The sequence below is a fragment of the Carcharhinus amblyrhynchos genome, chromosome 27 (genome assembly GCF_965287045.1).
Source record: "Carcharhinus amblyrhynchos chromosome 27, sCarAmb.v2.hapA, whole genome shotgun sequence".
Lineage (NCBI taxonomy): Eukaryota > Metazoa > Chordata > Chondrichthyes > Carcharhiniformes > Carcharhinidae > Carcharhinus > Carcharhinus amblyrhynchos.
The window spans coordinates 9,100,011-9,125,819 of record NC_137350.1 but is presented as its reverse complement, the minus strand read 5'-3'; the positions used below and the strand labels follow the sequence as shown (position 1 = coordinate 9,125,819).

At 40.1% G+C, this 25,809-nt stretch overlaps 1 protein-coding gene across 1 annotated transcript in view; it reads left to right on the top strand.

Moving 5' to 3' along the window:
* myo1d (myosin 1D) overlaps window positions 1-25,809 on the top strand; it is a 520,742-nt gene that overhangs the window by 274,374 nt on the left and 220,559 nt on the right. The window contains exons 17-18 of the mRNA XM_080213488.1: window positions 9,007-9,230; window positions 16,776-16,920. Coding sequence (XP_080069614.1) covers window positions 9,007-9,230; window positions 16,776-16,920 — 369 coding nt within the window. The remainder of the gene's footprint in view (window positions 1-9,006; window positions 9,231-16,775; window positions 16,921-25,809) is intronic.

Here is a 25,809-nt window from a genome sequence, read left to right as displayed (position 1 = left end):
CGCTTCTGAAATAATCAGACTGAGGCCTGACACAACTGTGGATTGGGTACAAGTGTATTGAGCTCTATTCTCTACAACATAAGGCATGGTAACGACCCCTTTTGAAGTCCATTAGAAGACAAATTAAGTGCTTGAAAATGCCTTACAATCGCATAATTAAAACCACAGACTTCAGTGGCACCTATGGGAGGAATATAGTCAAAAGAAACTGAAGAGTATTTAGCATTTGCATATTATGACTTATAGACGCCACAGATACTGCTGGTTCTCTATCTGTGTTTATTTTAAAAGCCATCTGTACCTGCACCATGACAAAAATACAATTTATTATATGATCTTTTGCAATGTATTCTTTTTGTTATAATCAGAACTACATTACCTCTTTTAAGTGATATAATGAAACGACAAGGTTATATATCTCATTCTAAAGTCACAGAAATCTATAAATTTTAGTTTTGAAGTACCTGTCACTTGCCTTTTCACTCCTACATTTTCGTCCTTTCCAGCTGGAGGCTAGGATGGTCATTTGTGGAGTTGTCTGTTATTGTCATCAACACCACTCAGTACTAACTGATGAGAGGCATGCCATAAAGAGTAGGTTATGTTCTCTCCATTAATGGGTGTTTAATGTCTTTTTCTGGTTGGTTTGTGATTGAATGCTCTATTGTTGCAGCCTAATCCATTAATAATCCAATGCTGTTACCTTACTTAAAATATATAGCAGAAAATGAAAGATGATTGAGGCAAATATTAAAACGTATGCTGTCTGAATAGAAATCAGATGTGACCAGGCCACCGTACAATGTTCAATGAAATATGAGAAGTTGGATAATGTATGTTAATCAATTTATTATTATAAAAGTCTTCCATGCCCACCTACTACTTGTTAAGTAATGATGACTTTCTGTTGCAAATAGGGCAAAGTATTACTAGTTTGCATTCACACTATTGTCATCATGCTGGAATTATCCTATTCCTTTTGATGGTAGTACTCTTTGAAAATCATCCCAGCTGATCCTCCCAGCTAGATGGTGCTGTGATGTCATTTTTTTTATTAGCCTGTGGCTGCAAATGACTACAATTTAGGAACCTCCTACATTTATCAGTTCCTTTTGGCCTAGCATTTATCCTCGATGCCTTTCTCCCAGTTAATTTTCTCATTTATCCCTTCCAATCCAGTTGACCTGCCTTCCCATCTAAAGCTCAATTTTATTAACCTGCAGCCAACCAATCCAGATTCCTCTTTCCCCCCAACCTCTTGGTACCTCTACATCACTTGGAAAATAGTTAACACTTCGCATGTTTGCCTTGTTGTAGGGGATAGATAAGTCATTGTGAGCCTGGTAGAGAAAGGAGTCCTTTTCATTCTTGGATTGTAGTTCAGATGAGTTCAAATTGCTGAAAATAGATATCTGGATTATTGCGGGATTCTCTTGAAGTGATGCATGTTCAGCAGATGGTGAAACTCGACACTTCTGGTTTTCATAGTAGGATTAGATTTCTTTACAGATGGACTTGAGTTTTGGAATCAGACTGGAATGCTTTTAAAAACTTTACAGCCTCCTCGATCTTAAAAGCCAAACTTGACACTGCCTTTTCTATAGTTTACAGTGGTCTTCTGCAGGTGGCGCATGTATTTTCTGGGTCTTTGTAATAGACTAAAACTTGTTATTGGCAGCTAGTTTCAGTCACATAGCAAATACTATTGTCTAACCCGAATGGTTTGGATGGTTCAAGACATCATAGATGATGGTCATTCACCTTTAACTTGCAGATGACTGGTCCTGTCAGTTCTCTTTGTCAAATTGAAAACTTGGAGAATTAGAGCCTAAAAATCCATTGAGTTTGTATTTGGAATTAACTTCAGAGATGGCAGGAATGAATCCCACAAAGGGGTAAGTGTCTAGGCATATCCATTAAAGTAAAAGTCTCCCACCAAGGAAGACTCACCTAGGAACTCACTGGAAGCTTGAGATAGTCTGTTTTGAAGTTGTAAATTTCACCCTTGGCAGCAATTTTAGCTACCTTGCGAATGTCCATTTTAGAATATAAAAGATAGTTGCAGAAGCTTCCATCAGAACATAGTCCATGTTCAAATTTATGAATAGAATACGACTTCACTGGGCATCACAGGTGCTCCAGAGCTTTCCTCAGCATTGACCTTCGGTCACCCTAGCCTCGGGTCAGCCACCTCTTTACCATCACATTTTATGCTGTGATCTTCTAATTTCCACCGCCATTAGGCCTCTGATCGTGCCTACCAGTTGCTTCACCCTGCCTGTAACTTCATGAGTTGACAAAGCTTCACCTGAGCCAACCCTACAGTCCCCTTTCTTATGAACCCCCAAATTGATCTTTGGCCAGTCTAGCTGAAGTAACCCAAAAACCAAACTTCAATAGCCTAGTTGTAGAACTAACTAGTATCGCCTGTAAGCGAGATTACTTGCATGGTGTTCTCATGGTTTTGGAGAAACACATATTGAGTAAGTTCCAAGTGCTTTACATAACCTGAAGAATTCACAAATGTTCTTCAAGGAATGAAGTCTACCACCTCAACCAACATAATGGGATGACCTATGACTCTAGTCCTAAGTTATGTGATTCAATGTTAGCGCTCATTGAAGTTGTTTAGCAAGTCACTTGATTATAACTAATCTCAGTCTAGCAAACTCTTAATTCCTTCACAACATCTGGGAATTGGTGCCTAAGTTGCGAGACCCATCCAAAGGTACAATGAAGCCACCAGCCCAGTGAGAATTCTCACATCACCAGGTTAAAGTCAATAGGTTTATTTGGTAGCATGAGCTTTTGGAGCGCTGCCCCTTACCTGATGAAGGTGCAGTGCTCTGAAAGCTCGTGCTACCAAATAAACCTGTAAACCACCAGCCAGGCATGAAATCATAGCCATGGAATCACAGCCGAAGTGCCAAACCCCGCTGTCGCCATTGTTGGATAAAACCAGCAGAATAGACCCATTTGTACTGGAAGCAGGTAGGAGTGGCATTTTTCTCATTGATTCCAGATGCTACATAGTCTCATCTTTTAGCATTAAATATGGCCAAATAAACTTCCTGTTGAACACCACCTACCACCTTTATTGATCACTGCTCTTATTATTTTGGAGGATGCCCTTGGCAAACAACAGAATAAAACAAACTTTTGGTGGAAGTTTCATTGTCCACCACCAAGTTTGAGTTGGTCATGTCTCCATTTACTGAGCAATGCAGAAGGTCATAGCTATTCGACTGATGAGAGAACCAGCACAATTGAATAAAATTGATCTCATGCACCCTGTTGTAAACATTTTTGGCCACAGTTTTATTGGCTGATAGACCACTGCACAGTCCTTGTGAAGGCAGTGCATTGTCTCCATGGTGAGATATTGCTGCATTCCGCCAAATTAAGTGGAAAAGAACAAGGACAGATATAGCAGTTCAAAAACAGGCATCTAGAAGGCAATGTAAACTAGCAGTTTTAAAATTATATAAACCGCCACAATCTGGATATGCATGGTCAAGGGAATTGAAAGCTTTTAGATTTAATTTCCTCTTCCATCATTCCCATCAAAAATGCCTCAGGTCAATTGCTTTTACATTAAGATGAGCACTTTATTACATGTATCTTGATGAGTTCATCCAAAACAAGGGTTAATGATGACAATGGTATGTCCATCATTGATGATAATAGCCTACGATTCATCCAATTAGTACATATTGGTTCTCAAATGACTGTAATATCTGATTTTCGAGATGCTTTGGCTTACTTTTCTTTGATTTCTTTTGGGCTCTTTTTTCTGATAGCAAAATAACAACTTGTTTCAAACTTTGTCATGCCATCATGATTCTTCTTATGCTATTTTGTCCTCATGAAGCAATCATGCCTCTTACGTGTTTTATGAAATTGGTCTTCAGGCAATCTTACATTTTGAATTAACCACCATGAGAACATCGACCAAACTGCAGTTCACTGTATAATACCTTCTTGGATAGGCTAGTATCAGGCATTTGATTGATAAACCTATCTTAGTTGTGCCTCTACTATAATACTTCTAATGCTTCATGTACTGCGAGCCTTAATATCTGGAGTCTTGTCTCTTGTCTCTCGTCCCACACCCAGAGGTGCTGGAACAGAATCCCAAGTTACATCAGGAAGCCAGACTAGACCTTCAACAATTTTTCTATTGTGGCATAAATGCAAGGATAGGATGCTTGTTTGTGATTGGAGAATGTCACTTTCAAATCTAACATGGAATTGAACAGTAATTATGGTAATTATTTCCCAGTGAAAATTACTGTGACATTACTAATTAACTCTGCTTCATTACATGATACTAGATCTAAGATAGCTTTATCCATAGTTTGTTCCACAACATGTTCTCCAAGAATCTATCACAAAAACATTTACTGACTCATCTTCTAGACTACTCTTGCCAGTTTGATAGTCCCAGCCTGTATTAAGATTAAAGCCCTCCATGATTATTTCCTTTGTTATAAGCACCAAATAATATCTTGCTTCGTGCTCTGCCCTTCAGTATACTGTTTTGGACCCATAAACTGCTCCACCAGTATTTTCTGACTTCAGCCAATCCTAATTTCCACCCCTGCTGATTCTACTTAACTGCACTGGCGTGTCAATCTCAATTTTTGTGCTCAAATTGTGGAGTGGGTCTTGAATCTTAACCTTCTGACTTGGAGACAAAAGTATAGCAAAATTGAACCACATCTGATGCACATTGCTGTTTTGCATTTTGTGAGGGTTTGCTGAGGGAAAATTAGCTGCCACAACCCCTACATTCAGTGTGTTTCAAAAGAAAATACTCTGTGACTGTAACGTGCTGTGAAGTTGTGAAAGGCCAATATGAATAATGCCAAAATACAATAATTATTTTGTTCAGTTGATCAGGCCATTTCCCTTTGCCTCTGACACCTTTGTCAAGTTGTGGAGATGCCGGCGTTGGACTGGGGTAAACACAGTACGAAGTCTGACAACACCAGGTTTAAGTCCAACAGATTTATTTGATAAACCTGTTAGACTTAAACCTGGTGTTGTCAGACTTCGTACCTTTGTCAAGTACTAGTCTTGTTCAATAAAATCAATTGCTGAGGAATATAATTCCTTTAACTGAAGACCTAAATTCAAGAATGTATTGATTCAACAAATAATTTGCAAATCTGAGAACATTCTGGCCAGGATTCTCCCAAAATAATTCTAAATTCCCAACATGCAGGAAAATGGGAGTAAATTTCACCTTTTTTTAAGAATGATTTCCAGAATAAATCTCCAACACTCTGCGCAACACAAAGTGCCTCAATGTAATACATTCTGGAAATCTGTGGTTGGGGCCAATTCCCACCTGAGGGGCAGGCAGCATAGCACTGAGCAGGCCTCTGCGCATGCTTCGATCTGTCAGAGTGGGGACCATTGCTAGCTTCCAGATTGCTGGCCAGCCCTGCAACCCCCCCGTTGCTGGCTTTCGAACGCCCTCCCCCCTCCTCCACCTATTGGGCAGTGCCAAGGAGCCCCTTGGGTAGTGCCTGTCCAGCACTACCCAAGGGGCACCCACTCTTACCCCAACCTCCCAGGACCCCTCTTCCATACAGCGGGATCGGGCTGCCAGTTCCTCATTAGTGGGGAGTAGGACTTAACCCTGCTGGATGGAACCACTTCCAGCATGAGATGGGCACGGGGGGGAGAGATGTTAGCGTGCCCAGAGAATTCCTTCCCAGGCCAGCTAATCACATGGAAATTAAGATTTCCATATTGTAATCAGCTCTGCATTGATTTCCAGTGCAGAACTGATTACGTGAGAAAAACTTAGTGCCAGAGATGCATGGAGGCCGTAATGCCCAGCAGGAAGCCCACGAAACGGCCCCCACTGATGTCTCCCGGTCTGTTGCACTACTCGAGCAGCACAGCGGGCTGAGAGTATCGCCCCCTCTGTGTTTAAAATTTATCTCCATTTTTTTGGGAGATTAACTTATATTTTGAGTTTTGGTTCTGTCCTCGCTTTCCTTTCTTCCTGTGGTCAATGGTGCACGTAAAGAAAACAGCTGGCTTTCATAACCTGTAATCTCCAGTCCAAGACCTGCCTGGGATGAGATGGCTGATTACCCGATGACAATATGATGAAGTGACAACTAAGACTTGAGACCGCAGATTTTAGAATGCATTAACTTCACTCATCCGTTTAAGAAACAGAACTGGTGTATAGTAGGCCAGTAGAGCTGGTAAATGAGCTATTGGAAATGGGATAAATTTGGATGGGAAATATTGGGATCGTAACCATCTTGGCCTTCAGTAATGCTTTGTGACTGAAACTTTTATATAAAGCAAAGCTGCCATTTAAAAAAAAACAACCTATTGAATACTTTGTATTTTAACTGTCTTGTAAGTAACTGAAGTTTAGTTAAATTTAATCACAAAGATGTGCCGTCGTGCAGAAGGAAGACCATAAATTTTAAAATACATTGGTTCCTTTATCAAGTTTCAATGAATTATATAATGATGTATTTAGAATATGTCGAATTTGAGTCTAGCGGGGAATTCTGCTTCATAATCTTTGTTTGTGCAGCTACTGATATCTAACATTACACTGGATCACAGTCAGAATGTAATCATACACAAGCCCAAAACCATCAAGGGAACCCTTATGCCCCCATCAAGTGCCCCCAGCCATCCATTCCAAGCTACATTGTGAAAGGATGCATCTGCTTGTTTTGGAAAAGCAATTTACAAGCAGCTTGCTCACAGCATGTCACCCGAAAGAATTAATTTTATTTTCTACCTTTAATGTAGAACAAAGCCAATAAAAGATTGTTCTGTTAAATCTTCAAGAAGTCTGAAAAAGCCAAACCTAATTGCATTCTGAATATTTCTTTCCTTTATAAATTCCCTTCATGAAACTACTGGAGCATAAGTTAAAGGAGCAGACAGATAATTCTTGTTTTACTTTTTCTTAAACCGGCTTCCATTAGCAGAAATTATCAAGTACAAATTCTGCCAAAGTAGTGCATTTCTGTGGACATTTTGGGAATACTCAATTATTGATGTTGTTGCATTCGTCTTCATGACAGTTCTCTCCTGATTTCCCATCTAGTCACTCTCTGAACTAGACATTACAGAGCCAACAGATTAAAATAAATGCTGTGAGTATTATTATATTTCAGACTTTTTTTTCATTACTTGAGGCAGGAGGCTTTTGCTTTCTGTGCAATGTTGCATCCTTATTTTCCTTTGTTTTTGGATTAGTGCAATTCCAGTCTTATCAATAGCTCCTTGATTTGGATGCCAAGACTATATTGCATTTTCCTCTTACCCCAAATGATAGACAACAACACATGCAAATCATTTGATACAGGCTAAACAGATTTATTTACAAATAAAATGATACCCATGAATTTTACTTTCTAGCAATGAACAATATTTTGATGAGACAAGCAGATTTGATCCACAAAGGATTAGGGCACCATTTTTTCACCACATGCCTGAACCTCTTGTCATATAATGGTTCCATTGCAATGCACTGCCTGAAATGGCTGTGGAAGCAGTTTCAACAGTAGCTTTCAAAAGGAAATTTTATGTATACTTAGAATAGAATCATAGAATGGTTACAGCACAGGAGGGCATATTTGGCTTGTCAAGTCCATGCTGGTTCTCTACAAAATCAGTTTAGTTCTCCCACTCCCTGGTCCTCTTCCCCATAGACCTGCAAACATTTTCTCCTTCAGATGCTTATCCAATTCCCTTTTGAAAGCTGTGATTTAATTTGCCTCAGCAGGTGTGTTGCAACCACTTGCTGTGCTAAAAAAGCTTTTCCTCATGAAGTCTTTAACTCTCGCCAATCACTTTAAATCTGTGTTCTCTGCTTCTCAATTCTTCCATGTATAACAAGGAGTTGAAAGTTAGAAGGGTTATAGGGGTTGTAGGATGACTTGAATAGATTTTTCAAAAATCTGGTGCAGCCCAATGAACCAAATGGGCTCCTGCTGTGCTGTATGATTGGGTAAAACAACTGGGATTCTGTTTCATTTTTACAAAATCCTCTTTAGTTCCTGAAAGTTCATCCTGAAGGTGACTAAAAAATCTTCCTGTTTTACCCAGTTTGATTCCTTTTAAAGACAGCATTGTCGATAATCCATGATTGAATGGAGAACACTTGTGAAACTGATTCCATGAAATACTAATGGAAAGTTGAATAGACACTCAAATTCGCATGTAGGTTGACGCAACTTTATCTTAATAATTTCCTGTTAAACAAAGTTTCTACTTCAGGCAGATAAATGCCTGCTGGTTTCCATTGTGAAAGCATTCTCCATGCTAGTGACTATGAAGACACATTCTTATTTTGAAACTCTATTAGCCAGAGAATAGTTAATTTTCTATATTTGACCCAGTGCTGTTTCTATGGAATTCCACGTTTAATACATAACGAGTGAGACATGGCTGGATTCTACATGCATTCTGTTGCACATAGCTAGCCTGGTCTTGCATTTTCTCCTTAATTCCTCCCTTATTTTTTTCATTACTGAGCCAAGGGGAAGAACTTGAGCCCCTGGTGTCTGTCGGCAAGATGGCTGGTGGGGCTCACAATCTAGCGACACCTGAAAATCGGCAGCAAGGGAAGGAGGCTGATGTCATGGGTGGGATGAGGTGACGGGGGAGAGAAAGAATGCAAGGTCGAGAAATGTTCATTTTTTCCAGTGGGAAAGCATCTTACATTTTTATCCATCTGAGCCAAGGAGGTTCTAACTGTGGTAAATGTAATCCAATGTGCACTTGGGAGCCCAAGGATAGTATGTAATCCATACAACATAAAAACTGCACGGGATCAGGAACCCACTGTTGAATAATACTCATCTTATAGTCGAACTTGAAATATTAGATTTTGTAGATATTTGGCTTAAATTACTTGAAGATTATGATTACTTGCACAGTTATCTCTTTTTTTAGATAACTTGCGGTCTTTCTGGTCCATTTTCTGTAATGAAGCATTTGACTCTTTTACAGGTCTGGAGAGGTACCATAGCTCGGCTTCACTACAAACGTACCAGAGCTGTCTACATTATCATAAACCACTACAGAAAGTACAAAGTGAAGTCTTATATCCGGGAGGTAGGCAGGCGCTTCCAGAATGTTGGGAGCATGAAGGATTATGGGAAACACGTGAAATGGCCAACTCCACCCAAGGTCCTGCGTAAATTTGAGGACACGTTGCAGTCTGTTTTTCAAAGGTAACTAACTAAGCATTGTTAGCAGTACAGTTTGCTAATCATGTACTGTCACTTCAAACTCTTGCCATAATTTTTATGTTGCATCTTCTGCTCATGTTATAGCTTTGAATTTTCCCCCTATGCTTTGCCTCAGGTTCATAGATAGACTCAGTTTTTATAATTGATCAACCACTTATGATAGCCAGTACTTACTACTTTCATTTTCACCATGTGTACTCTAGCTTAACAACTTATCCCTGAATCAATCACTTATTGCACAGAATACAGAGAATGCCAAACATCAGCTCAAAAAGACATCTGTTTCCAAGTTCAACACCATGCTTACCATTTCTATGTTATATGCCAAATATACTACAATACCTAAATTTTGATCATGTATGATGGTGTGTGGGAAATTGTAAGGGAGTCAGTCTTAATAAAAAGACAAATTTCAAGAAACACAATTGCATTAAAACAGTGCATATTTTAATATGCATACAGACATATGAATTAGAACCATTAATAGGCTAGTCCACCTTTTGCGCCAGCTCCACCTTTCAATTGAATCATTGCTGACCTGATTGTGATCTCCCGCCTAGCCCCAGTAAACAAGGGGTGAAAGGTTATCTACTGCTGCTTTAAAAATATTTAAATACTCTGCTTGCATTGCCTTCAAGAAAAGAAAGTTCAAAAGACTCAAGAGCCTCTGAGAAAAAGACATTTTCATTATATCTGTCTTATTTTTAAAGAGTGAACCATATTTCTAGATTCTCCCACAAGAGGAAACATCCTCTCCGCCTCCACCCTATCAAGACCCCACAAGATTTTATATGTTTTAATGAAGTCACTTCTTATTCTTCTAAACTCCAGGGGATATAAGCTTAGCTGTTCGACCTTTCCTCAAAAGACACTGCTTAAATAAGGAGATCATTATTGTACACAATACTCCACATGTGATCTCACTAAATCTATATCCCTTGCAGATTCCTTGTGTACTCAAAACTTACTTTTCTAGCTATTGGCAAATTTAGCACCATGGGTGGAATTTTACAGGCCCACCCACTGGCTGAATTTTCCAGTCCTGCCAAAGTCAATGAATTTCTGAATGACTCACTGTATTTTAGGGCCCCACCCCTGCCATGACGGGGCATGACAGCATGGTGGCACAGTAGTTAGCACTGCTGCCTCTCAGCGCCAGGGAGCTGCATTCGATTCCTGACTTGGTCACTGTCTGTGCAGAGTCTGCACGTTCTCCCCCTGTCTACTGTGTTTCCTCCAGGTGCTCCAGTTTCCTCCCACATTCTGAAAGACGTGCTGGTTAGGGTACATTGGCCACGCTAAATTCTCTGTGTACCCGAATAGGCGCCAGAGTGTGGCGAGTACAGGATTTTCACATTAACTTCATTGCAGTGTTGATGTAAGCTGATTTGTGACACTAATAAAAATAGATTCCATTTATATAATTTGTAAAAAGCTGAGGCCCCATTACTGATCCCTATGACACACTACTTGTTACATCCTGTCAATCAGAAAAAGACCCATTTATCCCTACTCTGTTTCCAGACAATCCCTAGTTATGCCAATATGTTACCCCCACACCTTGAGTTTTTATGTTCCAAAATATCCTTTCATATAGCACCTTAACGAATGCCTTCTGAAAATCTAAGTACAGAACAACCACTGTTTCTCTTTAGCCACAGCACGTGTGATTCCTTCAATGAATTCCATTAATTGGTTAAACATCCCCATCACAAAACAATGTTGACTCTGCCTGATTATGTCGAGCTTATCCAAATATTCTGCTATAACACCTTCGTTCATAGCTTCTAATATTTTCACTATTGACAGATATAACTGACCTGTAGTTTCCCACTTTCTGTCTCACTCCTTCTTGAATAAAGGGATAAACATTTGAATAAACATTTGCTATTTGCCAATATAATGGAACCTGCCTGGAATCTAGGGAATTTTAGAAAATTAAAACCAATGCATCAACTAACTCATTAGGCACGTTTTTTTAGCATCCTAGGATGAAGTCCATTAGTACTCAGGGATTTGTCAGCCAGCAGCTCCAATGATTTGTTTAGTGCCACTTCCCTAGTGATTGCAATTTTCCTGAATTTCTCCCTTCCAATTCCTGGTTTACAGCTATTTCTGGGATGTTATCTGTATCCCATACAGTAAAGGCCAATGAAAAATATCTGTTCAACTTATTGGCCATCTCGTCTTCCTATTTTTAATTCCCAGATATATGACTATATCATTGCTTTCCATAAAGTCGAGAACAGTTCAAGGAAGGTAACACTAAAATGCAGCATCTTCTGGAAACAGTTTTGAGAGAAATGAGATTGTAAACTGAAATGTTAAAAATTATTTAAACCAATAATGATTACACTGCAATAAATCTTTTCTTCCATAAAGCTTAATTTGGCAACACTGCAGTTGTGCACTTGAGTCTCTTTAGTAAATATTAAGCCTGTGAACCTTTTAGATGTGTAGCAAAGTGGAACAAAAGCCTAATTTCTGCTAAGATTGGTGTTTGAGCTCTGATGCTTTATTTAGTCCCAGCTGTCTAACATTTCTCAGTGTCAAAAGCCATGCATTCATCTCTCCATGGCTTCCATTAAAATCAGTGCATGAATACAGCAGGGTGCCCTATTAGGTAACTACGGTTAACACAGAATTGATTTGTTGATGTGAAAGAATATTGACCTTTGTTTCTTGTGCTTTTGACCATTCAAAGCAGCAATTTTGTTGAAATTATTTATTTTAAGTTGCTGCCACTGCTTTGCTGAATATGTGTGCCAAGTCTGCCTATTTTGGCTCCAAAATTTTATGTAACAAAATTGGTGTCCTTGATTCTTTCTGAAGCGCCAGCTGATGACCATTTATTCTATCCAGCTGTAGGGCACCTCATCTGCACCAATGATTTATCTGGGTTGCTCGTTCTTTGCCAATACCATGGGAATCTGATGCATTCTAGCTTACAACACAATCTCCAGGTCAAACAGAAATTTAAATAATTTAAAATGAATCAAGTGCGTACAAGATTCCTGAAACTAGTGTACAGTTGTGAACATAAGATTTTGGAGAGTAAACTCCAAAAAAAATCAGGAAGTGGTTGATTTTTAATCTCGGACGCACTTTTTTCCTCCCTGACTACTTTGGTAGAAGAAATTGGAGAAAATAAACGAGGAAAAATTAAAATTTTGTACATGGATACCCAACAGTGAACAATAACATTAGCTATAGTGTGCTATAATACATTGTATAAAACTATGTTGTGTGCCATTTATATTGAAGTTGTGTGAGTTAACTTTGTTCAATGCTGAAATCCAAAGTTCAGGGAAGCAATACCCATTATACCTGTAGGAAGCTTCCTATTAGCACACAAGGTATCCATGTAATCTTTGAGTGAGAATGGTTCTCTGCGTACTGTCATGCAGCCTGCAACTATTCCTATGACAAGTTTATCTAAGATTGCCCAAATTAATTTTAAACCAGTCATAAAGCCAACAGAGGCAACATTTTCCGTTTGGATTGCACTAGAGGTGAAAGGATATTGTGCTTCCTATTATTTAGATTTAGAAGAACTTCTTATGTCTCAAGATACAAGTCAGACAAAGCGCATGCTTGTGTTTGTTTTCTGTAGCTTGTTTTTCCTAGAACAGTCACTAGTGTGAAGCCAAAAGTAAGATGGGGGGGGGGGGCGGGGCGGGGTTCGTGGTCACTCTGCATAAAGCATGCTGACCAGGAGACTATCCCGCTCTTGCCACCTGCCGTAGGTTTATTAGAAGAACTTGTAGGTTGACAATCAATCTGCTTGGTGGTGTTACAAATGTGCTTTCCATAGCCATCAAATCCTGGAGTTGGTCACAAACTTGGAGCTTCGGCTCAGCGACAGGACTGTGCCACAGATCTTCAGCTTCCCACTGCAGTCTTAATGTTTTTTCCCTTTCATGATCCCCAATTTCCACTTCTCCTTCCTGAAAGATGCTGTGGTACAGATTCTTGACCAATCAACTCTCTTGTACTTTGCCTAAGTGATACACTTCCTGTATGAGCTTAGTCCATTGGTGTCAGTTGGCTAATTGGATAGATGAATGGCATAGCTGACCATAATCTTGGTCTCACCCACTGTTGTACACTCATACTTTCAAACAAGGGATCACTGGATAAACATCAGTAGCTGGAACCTGAGAGAAACATAGAAAATAGGTGCAGGAGTAGGCCATTCGGCCCTTCAAGCGGAACCACCATTCAATATGATCATGACTGATCATGCACTTTTAGTATCCCACTTTCTTTCCATACTGCTTGATCCCTTTAACCAGAAGGGCCACATCCAACTCCCTCTTGAACACATCTAACAAACTGGCCACAACAGCTTTCTGTGGTAGAGACTTCCACAGGTTCACAATTCTAAATGAAAAAGTTCTTCCTCATCTCACTCCTAAATGGCCTACCCCTTCTTCTTTGACCCCTAGTTCTGGACTTCCCCAACATTAGGAACGTTCTTCCCACATCTAGCCTGTCCAGTCCCATCAGGATTTTATATGTTTCTATGAGATCATCCTCTCATTCTTCTAAATTCCGGTGAGTACGAGCCCATTTGATCCAGTCTTTCTTCATGTGTTAGTCGTGACATTCTGGGAGTCAGTTTGGTGAACCTTTGCTGGACTCCCTCAATAGCAAGAATGTCCTTCCTCAGACTAGGAGACCAAAATACGCAAGGTGTGACCTCACCAAAGCTCTGTATTACTGCAGCAAGACATCCCCATTCCCAGACTCTTATCCTGTTGCTATTAAGGCCACCATGCCATTAGCTTTCCTCACCACCTGCTGTTCCTGCATACAAACCTTCAGTGACTGCTCAACCAAGACAGCCAGGTCACATTGCATTTCCTGTTTTCCTAAACTGCCAGCATTCAGATAATAACCTTCCTCTTTTTGCCACCAAAGTGGATAACATCACATTTATCCACATTATATTGCATTTGCCTGTCCAAGTCACCCTGCAGCCTCTTAACATCTTCCTCTTAGCACACACTGCCACCCAGCTTAGTCATCTGCACATTTGGAAATATTGCATTCAATTACTTTGTCCAACTCATTAATGTATATTGTGAACATCTGGTTTCCCAGCACTGAACCCTGTAGTCACTGCCTGCCATTGTGAAAAGGGCCTGTTCATTACCACTCTCTGTCTGCCAACCAGTCCTCTGCCCATGTTAATACATTACCCTCAATACCATGAGCTTTAATTTTGCTCACTAATCTCGTGTGGTATTGTGAGAGCATATTAATAATACTGATGTTTAAAGAAATATAGTATAGGATCTAAGGTGTTTTAAATACACATAAGCACAATGTGCGTTGATTTAAACCAGTGGATAGGCTAAGGTTAGAATAGTATATTTGCTGTCAAGCAGCTTACTGCTTTTGTTTTTTGTAACATAGGTATTAGATGACAGTGTATAATATCTGGCATGTGACAGCTCGATTATAGAGCAGAAAATCTTGAATACTGTTGCTTGCTCCCAGGAGATGCATTTTTTTATATAATGACAGGATTTGACCATGTAAAATTGTTTGGATTTTTTGTAAGGCATGAATATGTGTCATTTAACCTATCAAAGCTAATTGCTGATAAGCAGCTAGATTCCAATGAAGAAAGAGCTACAGATAATGATCTTTCACTTCAACCAATCCAGAATCCTGTTAAAAAGATTTTCAGTTTGACTCCTAGGCCCTAAAAAGAAATCCTAGAAAAGAACATGGGCACGATCAATAGGCTATTTCATCCTCATCCATCAATTTGATCATGACTGGTCTGAATTTAAATCCATATACCTAACTTTGCATCAATTTCTTAAAACAGTTTGTTAATGGAACTCGATCAGTTTCAGTTTTAAAATTAAGTTGATCCAGTATTAATTGCCATTTGCAGAACACAGACTTATCCCCATCTACCTTATTCCCCTTGATACCTTGTGACTTTCAATCAAATCACCCCTTAACTGCCTTTGTTTATATTCATTCATGGGACATTGGTGTCACTGGCTGGCCAATGTTTATTACCTATCCTTAATGGCCCTTGGAAGGCAGTTAAGAGTCAACCACATTGCTGTGGCTCTGGAGTCACATGTAGGCCAGACCAGGTAAGGTTGGCAAATTTCCTTCCTGAGAGGACATTCCCTAAAGAACCAAATAGGTTTTTCTGACAATGGACAATGGATTCATGGTCATCAATAGATTCTTAGTTCCAGATATTTTTAAAATTGAATTCAAATTCCATCATCTGCCATGGTGAGATTCAAACCCAGATCCCCTGAACATTAGCTGAGTTTCTGGATTAATAGTACCATGATAATACCACTAGACTGTCGTCTCCCCAATGCCCAACTTTCAGGGAATTTACGTTAATTTGTTTAATCCCTCTTCATAACATAATCCTTGAAGTTAAGGTTATTCCAATTCCCATAGGGATTGATAATTTAAAAAAACAGATTTGGATTGTACAGCAGGCAGCATTGAGTCATAGAGGCTTACAGCATGGAAGCAGAGGAATTGCAGAACAAGATGTCATGTTTTAAGACTTCTACTGTAAAAAAAAAACATGATTTAATGGATAATAAGTATAATAAACTAAAAAGGTTGTTCCACCATGAACTAACACAGCTGAACACCATGCTCCCAGCAGATACATGATTTTGAAAATTTTGTTCTTCTCTGGTTTTTTTCATCAGACTCTCTTTTCCCTGCAAGTTTTCCAGTGTTCTTTGAATGTTATGCTACTCAGTCTTCTGGGTATCCCCATACCAACTTCCTGCAACAAGGTCACTCCAGCAACTCCTTATTTATTAAATGTCCAGGTTTATTTTTTATTCTTTCTCATGGGATGTGAACATCACTAGCACAGCCAGCATTTATTTCCCATTCCTATTTGCCCTTAGGAAGGTGTTGAACCAGTGCAATCCTGTGATGTAGGTATGGTGCCACAATGGTTAGCACTGCTGCCTCTCAGCTCCAGGGATCCAGGTTCAATTCCAGCCTTGGGTACTGTGTGCAAGCTCCACACATATTCTCTCTGAGTCTACGTGGGTTTTCTCCAGGTGCTCCAGTTTCCCCTCGCAGTCCAAAGATGTGCAGGTTAGGTGGATTAGTCATGCTAAATTGCTCCTTAGTGTCCAAAGATATGTAGGTTAAGTGGATTAGTGGGATAAATGTACGGTGTTACAGGGATAGGTCAGGGAGAGGACCTGTGTAGTTGGTGCAGACTCAATAGACTGAATGCTTCTTCTGCACTTTAGGGATTCTATGATTCACAGTGTTGCTAGGGAGGGAGTTACATAAGAACATGAGGAGTTCCAGGATTTTGACTCTGACAGTGAAATAACAGCCGATATATTTCCAAGTCAGGCTGATGTGTGGCTGTGACGACAGTTCTCACTTCATTGGCTGTAAATACTTTGTCACATACAGAGACTTTGAAGAAAGCTATATAAGTATTAATCTTTCTTTATCTTTAAACTACATTTGCTTTCATTCCATTTCTGTTGATAGATGGAGAGCATATCAGCTGATTAAGAGTATCCCACCGGCTGACTTGCCACAGGTCAGAGCAAAGGTTGCGGCTGTGGAGAATCTCAGGGGCCAGAGGGTTGATCTGGGACTACAGAGAACCTGGGAAGGCAATTACCTGGCAACAGTGAGTAATACTCGAATTCTGTACTGATTGTCCTCTTTTATTTTCAAATCTTTACATTTCCAGTAAACATTTACAATCATTTTTGATCCAAAAGCAAGACTAAGTGTCTCTTATTAAAACTTATGATGATGGTTGAAGGGATTCCACAGCAATATGAGTTGAATCTTAATCTTACAAACAATTGTACAGTTATTACAAGCTTTAACAACCATAAAAGCATACAGAATGGAGAGCAATAGAAAATCCAGTATCAATCTTAAATAAATTATGGTGCCTCCTAATACTAGTAAATTCCTACTCCAGATTAATTCATCTAACAGCATAATCAATCGAGTAATTTGAGGTGGATTAAGAACTCGTAAGATAATTTAACTTCTTAGTACATTAATAAAAACTTGAGCATGCAGCAAATTTGAGCTCTGAATTTCAAAAACTAGCACTTGGTCACTTCACTTCACAAATTTGACCAGCGCTTTTACCACCGTTAACCTCATCAGGGAGGAAGAAGTACTTTCAGCTCCTGCATTAACTTACTATACAATAAATTTCACATTAGATGTGATTGTTGGCTTGAATCCTTTTTTAAGTATGAAGTGTTTTTTTAAAACCATTTGCTATGCTTGCTCTTGTAAGGTCTCTTCTACTCTCAGATTGTTCCTGGATACAGCTGACCTTGAATCTCCATGCATGGGTTGAGAAAGAGGTCATTTCAGAGTGTAGATTTCAGGCTTTTGCTATTTGTTAGGGAGCATCACATACGTCACTAAGTGCAATTCCTATTCATTGGAAATATGCCAATTTATAAAACAGTCTAATATACCCCAGTAGTGGCTTAAACAGAATAATGCTGAAAAGATATTAAAATGCGGCCTGTTTATAACCATGTTCATAGTTCCACTCAAATGACATGGTAATATTCAAATAATGCAAAGGAGTCAAAATCACTCTTTGTAGAAATCCAGTGTAAGTAAGTCATTCTGCTCCAATTCCAAACCTTTCAAAAGGGGGAATTGAGTTCATGTTGAGAGCAATTTAGTCAACAACAACATCCCAATTGTCACTCCCTTTCAGGATCAATTTGATTTGACCTTGGCTAGTGTTGCAGATGCAGAAGAGAAATATTGCCAGTCCAGAAAGGTTCCTTAAACCTCTTCATGAAGTTGCCGCCAGAGTTTAATGTGCTGGCTCTATGGGCTGTGGGAGCAATTTCACACCAAAATCAATATTATATTCAAGTTTGTTTACTCTGTTTCAAGAATTTTGTGAATGAAGAATGTGATTCAGTTGTGATTATTTTTCCAACTTCTGTTTCATAACTAATGTTTTCAGCTTCTGATCATTTGTTTTGATGTGGTGTAAAGAGTAAAGGGTAAAGTAACCATAGATGACCCTACGCTGCTTTCCCCTTTGAAAGCTGGCTGGTGGTGATTTAACCCGAGGATCAACACCCCGCATGCAAGACGCATGTTGAAAAGGCAGGGCCTTCATGAATAACCTTAGCTAGTACGGGAATTAAACCTGTGCTGTTGGCATCACTGTGCATCACAAACAAGCTGTCTAGCCAATTGAGCTAACAAACCCCCCTTTATATAGTATAGTGGAACTTCGTGCGGCAGGTGGTAATGACGGAGAACTGGTCGGCCCCAGTGGGCCCTACCCTGCAGGGAGCACTGTCTTTGAGAAGCTGAGGAGTGGAATCAGATGCCATGAGGTGAGGGAGAAAGTACTAAGGACAAGTCCAGAACTTGAGTGGCAGGAACCATGAATAGAGCAACTCGAGAAGCTAAAGAGCCAGAATGAAGAATTGGAGACAAAGTCAGTCTGAGAAACCTCTTGGAGAGCAGGACTGGAGTAGCAGTTTTGGACTAACAAGTCTTGGGTCAAGGAGGCAAGGCCATGAATAGGACAGAGATAAGGAGCATGGCCATGAATATTCACTGTAAATAATCTGTGTTCTGCTATAACTTCTTTAATATTAACTTCTAACATTTTCTCTATGACAGATGTTAAGCTAACGCCTGTAGTTTTAAGTTTTATGTCTCTGTTCTTGAACATGCAGGTACAACAACAAATTAGCAAAGTTAATAGAATTTTGTAATTTACTGTGAGGGGATTTGAATACAGAAGTAGGGAGGTTGTGCTTCAATTGTACAAGACACTAGTGAGACCACATCTGGAATACTGTGTACAGTAAGAGTCACCTTACTTGAGAAACAATATAAATCCATCAGAAGCAGATCAGAGAAACTAATACAAGGAGTGGGAAAGTTGTCTTGAGAGGAGAGGTTGGACAGGCTAGGCTTGTATCCACCAGAATTTGGAATAGTAAAGGTGACTTGATTAAAACATACAAGACCATGAAGGGTCTTGACAGGGTGGATATGGAGAGGCTGTTTCCTTTTGTGGAAAAATCTATGGGTCACCGTTTAAAAATAAGGGGTCGTCCATTTAAAACAGATGAGCTAAAATATTTTCACTGAAGGGTGTGAGTCTTTTGGAACTTTGTCCCTGAAAAGGCAGTGAAAGAGCCTTTGAATATTTTTAAGGCAGAGGTGGATAGTTTCTTGGTAGGCAAACAGGTGAGAGGTTATCAGGAATAGGCGAGATGCAGATTTGAAATTACTATCAGATCTGTCATGATCTTATTGAAGGGCATAGCAGGCTTTAGCAGCTCAGTGTCCTGCTCCTCGTTCGTATGAATGTTATGGCAGATTTTTGAAGTCTTGACATGGATGTCGGAGACAGTATCAGCCTGTCACAGCTGCAGCAGGGGTTTTAAGCCTATAAGCAGTTTGAAGGAGAGAACCCGGTCTCTGTTTCCTGGAGCTGGTGAAGTTGTTTGACTGCATCGTCCTCCCGGATTCAAAGGAGTAATTGACCAGAGGGATGTTCAGCTGAACAATTGCCTCACTGCAGCGGTAAAGGCTGAAGATGTCTGGAGGGAATTAACAATGATAAGCCCCAACTGTCATTCTTCGACACATGAGATTACATTTTCCAGATCAGACTGAACTCCTAAGACCGACAGGGAGGTGATGGTCGGGACAGATGGGGATGTAGATCTCAAGCAGAAGGGATTACGGCATAGCAAGCACAAATCCAATCTGTGCTGTCCTAGCTGTACCGTAAGCCTTGCAATTGAGCATACGGTAGGAAACACCAAATAGTAATTGCAATAAGGTTGGACACTTCCAACGCAATTGCTCTCAACAATCTCACACATTGCAGATGTCAGGCATGGTAACTCCATTCCTCCTCTCTCATCAGAGAAAGCCCAGCAGAGGAAATGGAACTGCCTTTAGCCAGAAGATTGAACATGGGACTTTTGCTAGTTTAGAGAGGGTTATGGTTGACGTTATGTGCGGGCCTCAAGCAAACAGCAGCGTTCCCACTCTAATCCTCTGTGGAATCCATGCAGGAAGTTATCACCAATGTGCTTATAAGAACATAAGAAATAGGAGCAGGAGTAGGCCATCTAGCCCTTCGAGCCTGCCCCGCCATTCAGTAAGATCATGGCTGATCTGTCGTGGCTCAGTTCCACATTCCCGCCCTCTCCCCATAACCCTTAATCCCCTCTCTTATCAAAACCCATCAACCCGTGTCTTAAAAATATTTAGCGAGGTAGCCTCCACCACTTCAACGTGCAGAGAATTCCAGAGATTCACCACCCTTTGAGTGAAGAAGTTCCTCCTCAACTCCGTTCTAAACCGCTCCCCCTTTTATCTTGAGGCTGTGCCCCCTTATATCTGGACTCAACTATTTCAATAGTCTGGTTGGTCTCCTACATTCTATACCCCTTAAACCAGAGGTTATCCAAAACTCTGCTGCCCATTTCTCAACTCAGAGTCCTGCTCGCCTATCACCTTGCCTTCACTGACCTAATCTGGTTCTCGGTTAAGCAAGAATTTGGTTTTAAAACTCTCACCCTTGTTTTCAAATCCTTCCCATGGCTGTGACCCACCCTAACTTTGTAATCTCCTTCAGCTCCACAACCTTCATCTCTCTGCTCTTTTAATTCTAGCCTGTTGTGCACTCCCAATTTTAATCAATCCACCACTTTGATTTATTGCTGTCACATCTATTAGTGTGCAAAGTATTGTTTCTTGCATGCCATACCGACAAACAATACCAGTCATAGGGAAGGAAAGGATGTGGTGTTACAGTATAGCTAGGGTGTAGCAAAAGATCTTGTGAAGGAACCTAAACCCAACCAAGAGGGGCACAGTTTCATCTTTGCCATTCATCTCATTAAGGGGCCTCAGACAGCTACAACTGTTTGAGGAAGACATTAATAGTTATAAAGATATGGTGGGAAGATGGATTTGAGGATTATATAACATCAGTCACGATCTCATTGAACGGTGGAGCAGGCTTGGTGGGCTGAATTACCTACTTCTGCTTCTATGTCTATGGCCTTAAATCACTGAGCCTCGAGCAGAGCTACATATTGTCACCTTTATGGTGATAGCCAGAAAATCAAACCTTTACCAACCCAATGCTGAATAATGAAGGTGCCCAAAAAGATCAATCAAATGAAAGGGGATGAGGGAGGAAGATGGATTTCTGACTGGTTCATTACAATGGGAAAGAAGTGAAGCAACTCATTCTGCCTGGCTGTCTCAAGTGTTAAGTAATGACCACGGTTCATTATCAGGCAGACACCGAGTGCCAGAGCGCACAGTTGCTCTGACAAGGATGTGGTGTTACTGACCAAAGGCAGCTACTGATATTGCCAACTACCACTGTAGAGCTGTGAAGGGTGTACTTTGGTCAAAGCAGGGAAGTGGCTTGGTATTGGTGGTCACGTCCATGACACCAAATATATAACTGGAGGACAAACTCAGAAGACCATTCCCAGATGGGAGCTTAGCTCATTGTTAAAAGTTTGTTGGCTATTGTTGGAATAAGCAGCCTATTTAGCAGCACAATAGAACCTGAAGTGGCAGCTGACCATGGCTCGAGTGAAGAGGAGTCAGGTAGCAATGACAAATTTTGGAACGTATGCATCAGGGATTCCAGGGATGCATCCAGTACCAGGAGGCTGACTTGAGTGCCGAAAGAGATGTCAAGCAGGGAGGCTACAACAGGAGCAACCACTGCTGCTGATCATGCAGTGCATGGAGAAATGATTAACCTAGACTCCTACGTGGTTGACCCGTCACAAAGCCTGGGTGCTGTTGAAAGTACCAGTTTGAAAGATGGGCTGAGAAGGTAATCTCTGGCAAATGCTGAATATCATCCCAATTCTGACCTCTTGGCCAGATCAGGGATGCACAAAGGAAATGCTACCATCAATGTGGAATGAGATATGCTAGCTGTCACAGAGCAATCAAACTTTTGATACTGTGATAAACAGTCACTTAGAGATATATCCAGCTGTCAGGATAGTAGCTCTAAAGCAGAAAAGTGCATAGCTGCCCTCCAACAGCAGGTGGTGACAGTGGAGGAAAGCACTGAGCAAAGGAATTGGTTGATTCCTGTGGGCCCCCCTCTGCAGGGAACAATGTCTTTAGTAAGCTGAGGAGTGGAGTCAGCTGCCACGAAGCAAGTCAGGAAACAGCAAGCACTGGTCCAGGAATGATGCTTGGCAATATGGAATGTGCCAAGGCATGAATAGGACAGCTTGAAGCCTCTGAAGGTGGCTAAAGATGTGGAGATGCCAGTGTTGGACTGGACTAGAGTCCAAATGGTAGCAACTCTGGGTCTGAGAACCCCCATGGAGAGAGAGAGAAGAGAACAAAACAGCAATATGAAGCTGGTGCTGCAATTCAGGACTACTGAGTCAGTGTGCCAAAGTGCTGTGGCCACAAATATGGCAGAGATCTGGAGAATTGTCCCTGAATATTGACTGTAGATAGCTTGTTCCTTGCCTTTGAGAGTTTGTACAGTTTTGATGCTGGCGGAATGAACTTTCTGTGTAGCCTGTGGACTTGAATCACGTTACGATAGCGTCACAGAATTGTTATAATATAAGAGGCGGTCCTTTCACCCAATTTGTTGATCTCAGCTCTCTGCAATTACAGCTCACCTAGTTCCACTTTCCCTCCTTTCTCCCCCCCAGCTCTGCAAATCTTTTCTCCTTTGGTAATTATCCAGTTCTTTTTTGAAAGCCTGAATTAATTGGCTATCACCATAAAGGTGACAATATATAGCTCTGTTCAGGGCCCAGTAATTTAAGACCATAAGACGTAGAAGCTAAAGTAGATCATTCAGCCCATCGAGTCTGCTCCACCATTCAATGAGATTGTGACTGATCTTTTATAATCCTCAAATCCACTTTCCCATCTTATCTTCATAACCCTTGATTGCCTTACTGATTAAAAATCTGTCTCGCTCAGCCTTAAACATACTCAATAACTTAGCCTCTGCAGCTCTCTGAGTAAAGAATTTGCCAGATTCATTTCCCTCCAAGGGGAGAAATACCTTCTCATTGAATTTAACCTCAAGACTAGGACCTAAGATATAGAAGTCTGCCAGCTCTGGTAATTTTTGACATGTACAGCACAACATGCAAATAGCAAGATTGTTATTAATAATCTACGTGGTGTATTTTTCTGATCAACTTTAAGAAATGATTTATCAGTGAAGATCTTGGAAGGGAATTAGGTTGCTGAGGTTTGGAAATTGAATCACAGGTGGTGGGCATGGGCAGTGCTCATCTGTAAGCCTGAGAGAATTTGCAACAAACCTTGTATTCTGGTAGTGTACAGGGCACAGTCATGCCTCTGGTCATTGCTTGGCATGTGCTGAACACTAAACAATCAATATGAGCTTATGTTAGTTGTTAAAGATCATTGAGCTGAAATGTTAACTCTGTTTCGTTCCACAGATGCTATTTCAGCTTCTGGGTATTTCCAGCAATTTCAGTTTTTATTGCACTATCTACCAATTACATTCCAGTGATTGGACTTGCAGGAGTAATGCCATCTTGTATAGATTAGTTGTTGCTGATATATTCGCATGTCATAATGCATTTTTTAAAAACCTGCATGCTACTTGTATAACCTGTGAAAGTATTGGTAAAGTATGGCTTGTGCCTCAAAGATGATGTGGCTCTGTTTAAGAAAGTAAGAAATTGAATTTGCATGGAACCTTCTGAGGAAGTACTAAAGTATTTCACTGTCAATAAATTTCTTGGAAAAACATCACCATGGATAAAATTAATAAAAACACAGCAACCAATTTTTGCAGGTAAAGCCATAAAAGGACAGAGTGTTCATTGAAGGATAACTTTGCCCAGAGCATCTCCCTCGATTCCCCATCTCCTCTTCAAATTGTACCACAATATCCTTTGCACAATATCTTAATCCAATCGTTCTTTCCCTCTGCATTTCTCCACAAATAACTTGACTCTAATTTATCCCCTTCTCCATTTTTCATCTGTTTGGGATCCAGGTTTGATTTCCAGCTTGGATCACTGTCTGTGTGCAGTCTGTATGTTCTCTCCATGTCTGCATGGGTTTCATCCGAGGGCTCTGTATTCCTCCCACGGTCCGAAAGATGCATTGGTTAGGGTGCATTGACCATGCTAAATTCTCTTTCAGTGTACCTGAACAGGCACAGGAGTGTGGCGACTAAGGGATTTTCACAGTAACTTCATTGCAGTGTTAATGTAAGCCTACTTGTGACACTAATAAATAAACTTTTGACTTTTTTTGTCCCATAAACACACTGATAAAGAGAGACTGTTGGTCCCACCAACATTCACCACAGTCCTGATACCCTGTTGATTTAATTATTCATTATTAGCTCAATAATCCAGCCATTCGCAACAGAGATGTTTTTCAAACTGATGTGTGAGGACTAAATCTAATGGGCAAGTTGCAAGATGACCCTCTAGAAAATTCTGGAACAGTATAAAATAGTAATAATGAATTGAATATTCAAATAAATTATTCAGATATTTTCCCAGTATTGAAGTATCACAATAAAATATAGAAGCAGAATCCTCCGCAAGCTTCTGACTCAATGTTGTGACACCTGGTACCTTCCTCATATGCAATCAGTTACAGTTATGCAACTACAGTCATTTGAATCAAGTACCTTTGCAATCAATTCTTATTTGCCAGGAGTGCTGAGTGGGATCATTGTACCCTCCCACTCATGTTTGAATTATTTGGTATTATTGATCCAAGTTGCATGCTGTTGAAATCTTTATAAAACAGGCATAATGAATTTCAGTTCTCTCCAGTTCAACTGCTGCTGTAATGCAGTCACTTCTGATGTGAATTTCTGTAACAAAACACTGATTGCACTGAGTGAAAGGAAAAGAATCTATTGAATACACACTGACACTGGTCTGAAAATTTAGGTTAATATTCTGATTTAAATGTTATTGTTTGCATGGTTTGCTTTGATTTTTCTAAGGCTTTCCAAACACAGTTATATCTCTTATAATCTGTATCAGTAGCAGCTCCAAAAAATAATTAACAATTTATGTTCATGGTTCAATGCATAATAACAATTACATTTATAGACAATGTTGCTGCCTATAAATTATCCGTTTGGTTATGAAAAACATCAATACAACTGAATTCAACTGAAGCAAATTCATTAATATGATGTATCATGAAAGAGAGCCAATTTAATTGGCACTGTCTGCTATCAATACCATAGCAAGGACGAGATGGAGCCTCCAATTTCCTGGATTTCATTTGCAGGGTGACAGATGATGAGCATTGGTTGGAGAGATGAAAAAAATTGACTTTTAGAACACTTTAAAAGCAGTGTATAAAAGCTAAAGAAACAAGCTGAGATATAGATGTTTCTGTTACTAATTCCCCTTGCGAAGATTGGGTATGGTCAAGAAAAGATTGACAAAAAAGGGTATTGATGCATTCAGGAGCAAGAGCAACTTGTGGCTCACGAGGAAGGGTGCTGAGGTGTTAA